Source organism: Cygnus olor, chromosome 1, assembly GCF_009769625.2.
Source record: "Cygnus olor isolate bCygOlo1 chromosome 1, bCygOlo1.pri.v2, whole genome shotgun sequence".
Taxonomy (NCBI): Eukaryota; Metazoa; Chordata; class Aves; order Anseriformes; family Anatidae; genus Cygnus; species Cygnus olor.
In genome coordinates, this window is record NC_049169.1 from 46,342,471 (window position 1) to 46,351,965 (window position 9,495).

The 9,495-nt window shown below is 35.8% G+C and overlaps 1 protein-coding gene across 4 annotated transcripts in view; it reads left to right on the forward strand.

Annotated features, from left to right (window-relative positions):
* Nucleotides 1-9,210, forward strand: part of LOC121069879 (ankyrin repeat and sterile alpha motif domain-containing protein 1B-like) — an 89,346-nt gene extending 80,136 nt beyond the window's left edge. For all 4 annotated transcript variants that reach the window (XM_040556413.1, XM_040556416.1, XM_040556410.1 and 1 more), the window contains 2 exons: nt 5,818-5,985; nt 7,299-9,210. In XM_040556413.1, the coding sequence (XP_040412347.1) occupies nt 5,818-5,985; nt 7,299-7,409 (279 nt within the window). In that variant the 3' untranslated portion in view covers nt 7,410-9,210. The remainder of the gene's footprint in view (nt 1-5,817; nt 5,986-7,298) is intronic.
* Nucleotides 9,211-9,495: the final 285 nt, after the last annotated feature.

Genomic DNA, 9,495 nt, shown 5'->3' on the forward strand with positions numbered 1-9,495 from the left:
CATGGGTTTCAGTGTTTAGCTGGATCAGTCCCAATAACACAAACATCTTTCTAAGTATTCCTTAAACCTTTTGGTATTGTATTGAATAACCTGGAAAACTGAAACTTCTGCAAACATATAGGGAAAATATGAAAAGTTTTATTCTTACTTTAAACAGACAACCAAAAAAAAAAAAAAACTTAGATCTGAGAAAGAGGAGACCACACAGAGAGCTAACTACATATCTCAGGAGGTCCTAGGAATATTTGGCTACCACACTAAATCTCATAGATTTGAAACATCTGTGATAACAGAGATCTGGGCAGAACACTGTCCTTTTTATGTTGCTGTGTAAAAAGTTACACCTGTAACCATCATCAGATTATTATTACTAGATGGCCACTCTGTTCTCTTCTGCTCTCTGTCACGGCAGTGGGAGTTTTAGCTTAACAAATAATCCAGATATGGAGTTTGGGGAAAATATTTGGAAATAAGTCTCAAAACTCTTATTTCTGTTAAAAAACAAATAGTTTCCAAATACCATGTCTTCATTTATAGGTCTAATAATCAAGCACAAACACAGACCCAGGTAAAATTCATTTTCCCTTGCTTGGCAAGGAAAGAATAGTGATCAAGGAATAATTCTAACATTTTGCTCACTTCCCATACCTTAGGAGGAGCATTTAATACCCCAAGCACTTTGAAGTTTCTGTATTGCTTAAAATAGCCATTTAATGTCTAACTGTCATAGTTTTTTCCTGCTACATAATCCTCAGTTGGGTGTTATCTACTCAAATATTCCTTTTGTGTGTGTGTGTGTTGTTTTATGTTTCAGGATCTAACATTTCTTATGGAAGTACAAGCTCCATGAAAAAAAATCTAGATACTCAGAACATAAGCACAGAGTAAATTAAATTTTCTATTTAAGTCTAGCATTTATGGAGCCTGATCTTACAGTTTGCTAATAGAAACAGTCCTGTCATTTTTTTAGTAGATAGAAATCCAACCATGATAAGAAAAGTAAAGTTCAAAATGGTAAAATCCACAATAAAGTATAAAAAAGATACATCTTAAATCATATATATTATGGTAATATAATGTACACTATTAGATGATTTTTTCACTCTCTTATGTCCTTCAATTCCTCAGGAAATGTGGGAAATAGCTTTTTTTTTTTTTTTTTTTTTTTTGAGTAGGAAAGTATTTTAGTATAACATGTCAACTACCAGCGTTACTGATACTTACAATTTAGAAGTGACTTTACATTCAACTTCTCTACTCAGAGTTATAATGCTATAATCAAAATTGGGAAAAACATCAGACTTGCTTGAAGAATATTGAAGGAGACAAGGCTTGGGGGGAGAAGAGGATTTATTGAGCAATATTTGAAACCCACTTCACTCATTCACTTAGAAAAAGCAGCCCTAAAACTACCAGTGAGGGATTCCTACTGGAGAAAAAGCCATCATAACAGTCCCTGTTCCAAAGTTCAGTTCATATATGGGAGATATCCAAAGTAATTTCAGTCAGGTATTCTTTCATTGTGCAACACACCAATTAATAGAAGACAATCTGCATAAACTGGAGCGGTATCTGCTTTTGTTCATACAAAGGGCCAGACTAGTACTCTGCATAAACCCAAAGACTTTCCTTTTCTGTATTCTTCTGTCCTTCATTGCACAGATTAAGCTGGATAAGCATTGGAAACAGCTAGTATATATATATAGCAGAGATGAAAAAACATGTTTTCAGGTCTCAAAGTTCTCTTTATTGCCTTCTTCCAGTGGATTTGGAGACTGAAATTTGTTTTGGAAGTTGTTCTCTGTTCACGTGACCATCCAGGTACAATCAATATAGCATCTGCATGTCCTCAGAACGAAATATTTCTTTCCTTTCCTAAACCCAGAGAGAGCATGCCCAGATGCTATCCTCTCAGGGGCAAATTAGGCAGAATGTGTGAAAGCGTTTTAATTCCTCCTCACAACCTTCTTGAGATGGAGCACACTCAGGCACAGAGAGCTTTCAGCTCATGAGCAAATGAGTCTCTCCTCTTTGTCTAGTCTACATAGATGGCTTTTGCAGCAGCCTGAAAAGCACATTTTGAAAGCCTGTTTCCATCTTTGCATTGCATACAATATCTCTCTGTGTCACAATAAAAGAGAGGGAAGGATTCAAAAGAGTTTGACACCCATCATTGCTTTAAATCCGCAATGAGAAAGGATCTAGAATTTGAGTTGCATGAGTGCCTGTTCATGAAAACCTCGTGCAGCCCAGGAGTCCACAGCTGTTAAAGGCAAATGCCAGGTGTGCTTCTCTTGTCATACCAGCTTCGGTGAGCTGAGCTTTCTTCCTCTTGAATGCACAAAGGCTGACGCATTAGAGTGCAGACAAATGTACGTCCTTTCATGTGCCCCCAAATGTAAATGTTTTGTGGTCTGGAGGGTAAAGCATCTGTACAGTCAACAGTGTAAACATACATGTATAGCAGCTCTACACCCAAAGAACTCAATTTACTAATAAATAATCTTCCATATTTGTCAGGTTTTTATAGTAGAAATCCTTGACATCAGGCCTTGAAGACTCCATCATGACTAAGAATTGGGCAAATGATTACATCCCAGGGAATGGAAATTTTGAACTGGGATAGAATTTTCAGATTTTTCAAGTTAAGATTTCATATATTGTGTTTGGTTTGGTTTTACCTACTGGGATTTTAAGTTCAGTACATTGCAGAGAGGGTCTCCTAATCGACATTACTACACAGCCAATGAGGTGGGTAGCTCATACCAATTATCTGTGAGATATCAAAGGAAGCTTCTCCAGTAAATTCAGTCTAAAGACCAATTATAACATTGATCATAAAGGGGAAAAATTTTTTTGCATAAAAGCAGAAACCCATCAAATCCTCATTATATCCAGTGTTTTTCCAAAAGGGCAAAATGTTACTTTTTCAAAAAAAAAAAAAAATCCCTTGCAAAATCCCTCGCAAGTGACATTTTAAGTTTTTGTAGATCAAAAGACAGAAATTAGCAATCTTGCTCTCATTCTTAAAGTAATCCTGAAGCCTCAACATAGCTTTATGGAAGCATGAAAATACAGTGAAGAAACAGTGCCTGCTGCAACTTATGCAGGAAAAAAAAAAAAAAAAAAAGTAAGCTAAACTGTAGCAAAACAATTAGCTGTTGTAATTGGTTGGCTGAATTAAAGTGGTTGAAGAATAGACTCAGACTTGCACTAAGAAATTGAAATATAACATTACACTGGAAACAAGGCAGTTGACCTCAGTTTCTCATAACACACAAATTGTTGCTTAAAGGCATTAGCTTACTCACTTTCCTTCTCTGCCATGCTGAGCAGAGAATGGGATTGTAGCAGCACTCAGAATCACCATGGTCCTAAAAAATTTACCTCCTTTCCAAGGAGCTTGATGGGGTGACGTAAAGGTCAATGTCTTCCACAGCGACCACAGGGTCTACAACTTTTGTTCTAAGCATCTCTTGGGTAGACAGACCTGTTTACTTCCTTTTGTGTCATATGTTAAAAAAAAAAAAAAAATCAAATGGTCTGATCAGTCTATCAGAAGGATTTCCATTATGGTTTTTACAGTTGTTGTCTTCCTCCCATATCCTCAAGAGAATCCTGCTCTTACCTCTCCGGTAATAGCCCATCCAAGAATATATGCTAACTCTCATCTTCATATTCCTCTTCTAGTACTACAAGTGAGAAATTTCTCAAACCAAACCTATTTACTTCTGTTGTGTGTTTTGCTTTTTTCAATGATAATTTTGCAGATACTTCGTTTTAAATTTTAAAAGGTAAAATTCTAAAGCCCTCCATTATATCCAAGTGAAGTGCATGCTTCACTTCTTCAAAGCTCTGTCACAGTACACCATGTGTGACATTTATGCACAAGTTATGGTTCGGTTTATGTTTAGAATATTGAACAGAACAGTACACACTTTGTATTGTTTGTCATATTTCAAATATGTATTAACTATAGAAACAGCTACATGTCTGCATGCTCCAGGCAGGCCTATTTTTTTCATTTTACACACTATACAAGAAAACAAACCATAGTGGCTTACGACAAGATGCAGGACCCAGACTAGATTTCCCATGTCTCTGCATGGCAGACTCTCTGCTTTTCTCTACTCTGATCTCAGAACTGTTCAGTCTGTCTCTCAGGGACCTTTATGTATACCTCCCTGGATAGTGCATTCTCCCAGTCCCAATAGTATTACAGTCTGCTTTTTCTCCAAGCCTTTATTACACCCTGTTCTGTTGATGTATTCCTTTATCAATAATAATATTCAGTGTAGATAATCCCATGGTGACATAGTACACTGCTTTAGTGTCACAAAAGCGGATTAAGATGTTGTTAGAATAATATCCTCGTGCTACTAATGTGTGCAGTCTATTTCAAATAATATTATTCTGTACCTTTTTAACGATTATACTCAATTGGTCTTAATTCTATAACTAGTGTCCTGCTAAAAGGCAGATCACTTTATAATAGTCTCTTTAGCCTTTCATTTATGACTCCACTGGCAAACTGTAACCTCAGTATTTCTCAGTCCTGGCCAGTTTCCTTAAATTAAGCGTGAGACAATTTGGAGACTATTGCTATCAAATCAGACAAACGTTTTTACTCGGGAAACTATGCAACTTTGGCTAGCTTGCTGTTGTTAATGCAGTCATAACAGCTGAGAGGATGTCCCCGTGGAGGAGTATAATTGTTTTCTCTCTGACCTAACAAAGGCCAGAGTTGGCACCTTTATAAGAAGCTGTTGTAATGAGCCAAATAGGCTGAATTTAGCCTACGCTTTTTCTACAGAGTATAAAGACTCTCATTACAGAGAAAGTGTAGGTTATGAAGTACATCACTCAGTGTAGTGCGATAACAAAGGGATAGAATTTCTTCATGACTGCAGTGAAACTGTAGTATATGGCATGAAATAAGACACAGTCTTTTAACTATTTAATGACTGAAGGGCAGATAGTGTATTTCTGTGTGTCTTGCACTGCTTTCTCACTTATTACAAACCCAACAGTTAGACTTGACAAGCTAAAAAGATGCATCATGTAAAATTACTACATCTGAAATTACATCAAAAGCATGTAGGTGTTTTAAGGGCTCACCTAATTTCAAAGCAATACAGGAATGCACCCAGCTATGGGCTACAGATGTTCAGGAAGGAGAGAGTAACTTCTGAATTAAATCCAAGATGTATGAATTACTCTAAGGAGAATGCAGGACATAAGAAAGTAAGCCTGCAGGCTTGTGTTTGCTCTGCAGGTGTTCAAAATATTATTGGAAAGTTTGTAGGAGCCTAGAAATAAATATACCAAAACAACCCCACAAACCTGGAGGAAAAAAAAAAAAAAGACTTTCACTTGCAGTTTGGATTATGGTCAGCCAGCTCTGGAGAAGGAGAGGTCAGCAAAGGAGGTCTGAAGTAGAGGAAGGTGGAATGTCAGATACCCACAGCAGTGCAAGATGGGTGGGGTCTTGAGAACGGCAGATACGGGGTGAGGTGGGAAGAGGTGGGGGGGTTAATGACTTGTTCGAAGAAGAGGTGACACCTATCCACCCACCCCTTTTCTCATGTTTAGTGAGATAATGTTTTCAAAGTTTTTTAAAGTAGTTATTTTCACTACAGTAGATTACATAGAGATTGTCTGTAATCAATGAGAAATCAAATAACAGATGTAAATATTGCAGATATTGTTTTTAATTATTTTCATTACAATGCATTCTGTAAACAGTACTACGCCACTTCTTATATCTAACAATAACTCCACCTAACTCCAATTTTAAATGTTTTTCTTTTGTTCCAGAATTTAGCTTATGAAATTATTCTTACATTAGGACAAGCATTTGAGGTGGCCTATCAGCTTGCACTACAAGCACGAAAAGGGGGCCATTCTTCAACCCTCCCAGAAAGCTTTGAAAATAAACCCTCCAAACCTATTCCAAAACCACGTGTTAGTATTCGGAAGTCAGTGGTAAGTAGAAAGGAGTGGTGCATGCAAAAAAAGAAAAATAACAATAATAATAATAGTAAGCTATACAGTAAGAATTGATGCATGTGTAGAAGCTGTGTAAGTTAATACACCTGTTGAGTCAGAAATTCTCCACGTCTCAGCTGTGCCACCTCTGCTCATCACCTGGTAGGGTTATGTCACTGCAGTGCAGGAAGCCACTCAGAACTGCCCAATTTGTGTTCCTCCAGTTTAGAAAGTTGCTTGACTAGTGTTGAACATATCTCTTTTCTAGTTATTCCAAAGTTTTAATTGATTCAGCCTAATTCCAATGTATTGTCCTTTTTTAAGTGTTGTGTATCACAGCCAATGCATACATCTAAAACTGTTTAGTTCCATGGACTTCCCGGAGCTCGCGTCAAGAAATAAAATCAGCACTAAACCTATCATTGGTACACAATCACTGCATGTGCAAATCAGTATCTCAAAAATTTTGATGTTTGATTTGGGTATGATTGCCAGATGATGAAACCTAATCAAATTGCAAATCCAAATCAATCTACAATGATCTTCTTGTCACACCAAACAACTTCTTTTCTTACCTTTTTTTATTCTTTTTTGACCCTCTATGGAACCTCCTGTTTCAGAACAGCATTTCAATACACCTTTTCAATATCTTCTTTAGAATCCCAAATTCCTAAAAATCCTAGGTCATCAGAGCAACATATTGATTTTCTTTATTTAAAGTGTCATCCTAGAGTGCACAGCTGACAGGGAAACACGCTTTTACGATACAGCTTTTCAAAAATTACGAAAATAATTTTAAATCAAGTGAGCATAGTGTGATCGTGTAGTTGACTACATAGCGTATCATATTCACTGGCTATAAAGAAGAACCATACTCTGCAATATTTAATTCTGGGATGAGAGGAAGGCGATATGTATACATGAACATGTACGTATGACCATACACTTTCTTGTTCATCACCATAGGATTTTAAGAAAGAACATTTCCTGATGCTATCATCTGTCTCAGTACTGAAAGGACTTTGCAGGATCAAGTGTTGCTTTAAATGTAGCGTTAACAAGCTTTGATGTGCTACAACTTGGGGATCAGCACAGCTCTGATCTAAACTGTAAATCAGGGCAACCATCAGCAGGTAGATGGGAATGCAGACCACTGCAGACTACTGCTGTAGATGTTAGAACAGGACTTTGTTGATAAAGGTTTTGTGGTGTGTTCTAGTATTTTATTTTATTTTTAAGAAAAAAACTTCTACTAGAAATGCTGTGTGCAGAGATGGTAACCCATCTGTTTATTTGCATTTGTTTTAAAGCAAATAGATCCATCTGAACAAAAGACTCTTGCGAATCTACCATGGATTGTTGAACCTGGACAAGAAGCCAAAAGAGGCATTAATACCAAGTATGAAACTACAATTTTCTGATACAAAACTGTCCCCCTGTTCCTTGTTGTGCCTTGCACTCCAAGCAGTCACAGCACAGCCTTTCCTTTATGGCAACGTTTCAATCCAGCAGAGAGGAAGACTGCACTGTATGAGTGGCCTTGTAACTAACGAAAAAGGCTGATAGTCATTTCTGGTGATCTTCTTCCTGCAGCACTGACAGAAGAATGACACTATATGAAGACTTTTAAAATTACAGTCCACAAGAGGAGTGAGAAACATTATTTTTCACACAGTTCTCCCTTGTGACTTTGCCACAGTGCTTTCTTTGATTTCTTATTTTAGAATTCTACTTTTTAAAAAAAACAAAAGGTCTCCTAACTAACACTAATGCTGCCTACAAGTAGGATATTTGATTGGTTTTTTATTTAAATCTTGGCAGTTTTTAATTGAAATAGAACCAGAATTAATAAATAGAGTATTTGTGAAACCACTGAATTCATTAATAATTGCTGTGTTGAATAAAGAACTCATTAAAGTGACAAGAAATTAGGTACCCTGATTTCTGTGTGCGCTGGTTTTATATGTAATCCTTGGTGTCCTTTGATCCTCTACAGAAATAGGAACTTCTTGAATTGTAACAAAGGATCAAAGTTTTATGAATGGTTAGAAAAAAAGTATTAATAATGCACAGAAAACATTTATTAGATATTTTTATGGAAGAGAAGAACTATAGGAAAGCATATGAGTATTTATGGAAAAGAAGCCAGATTAATTATGACAAATATTGTTTATTTTAAAGTTGATTAAACCATTGCTATTGCAGCATTATGAAAATTATAAAAGTTGTAGCATCAGTGCACTGGATGTTCCGTGTGATCAGTCTGGAATGCAAGTGGAATGAATGGTCATTCTACTACACCTACATAATAGTTTATGCAGTTTGACATTGCTATAGCCATGAATTCTACCAGTATTTTTAAAAATAATCTCAGTGGTTCTAAAACAAAATCAAAACTCTGGATTTTGCTATCAAGATTTCTGTCACAGAAAACTTGTTTGGAAGATTGTTGATAAAATTATACTGCAAAACATTTTCTAAATAAAATGGTGAGAAAAAGAAAAAAATTCCAAAGTAATAAAAATGTTTTCATGGAACAAAATGGTTAAGCATTTGCTTAATATTTGATTAAATAATATTTACTTACATTTTCTTTAAAGTGTTTTAATTTTTTTAATGTCTGTGGAGTATTTGTATAATACCATGATGTATATTTATGTAGAACTGAAATTATAACAGTACAAATATCACTATAGGAGAAAAATGGCATTTTAACGTATATTGTTCTATCCAGTCAAATTGTGAATCATTTTGAAGTTCATTATAGAGATATTGATAAATCGTGTGGTTGTCTTAACGTTTTTTTAATTATTATTTCATATCCAGCTGAGATTTTCAGTTAGAATGGTCAGTTGGTAAATTCCAAAAATGGATAACTGAACTTGGTTTAAACCTGATAATTGTATATGGTTTAGTTAAACCTAATCATAGCGCTGAGTGATGACATACTTTTAATACAGTATTCAATTTACTTGAACAAAATAGTTCCTTGTACATATTTTGCCTATTCACTGTTGATATGTACGTAGTCAACTGACAGTAAAAAACTAACACTAAAAATATGGTACCAAAAGGAAAATTGTATAGGAGAACAGTAAATAGTAGCCTCACTGCAACAAGACTTATGTAAATATGCTTGGGCTTCCAGTTATAAATTTTGTAATTTTGTCATTTATTTATATCCTATAAAAGCACACAAAATAAAATGAAGTTGTACAGTCACAGGGCTTTGTGCGTCATTTTATCATTGCTAAATGAAACAAGGGGCTGAGCCAAGGGATACTGAAGTCAGGGAAATGTCCTCCCTCCCCTTCCCCCGATTTCACTGGGCTTTGGATCTTGTCCCACGCAAACTCAGGCATTGCTGTGGAGACAGCTTTATTTTAGAATACAGATTTTGTTTACAGATGGTAAACACCTTATACTTTAAAGCCCTTAATTAACTGTTTTTTCAGTGCACTATTCAATTGCTGACTTTCCATATTTAATCGCATACTCTTAAGAGTT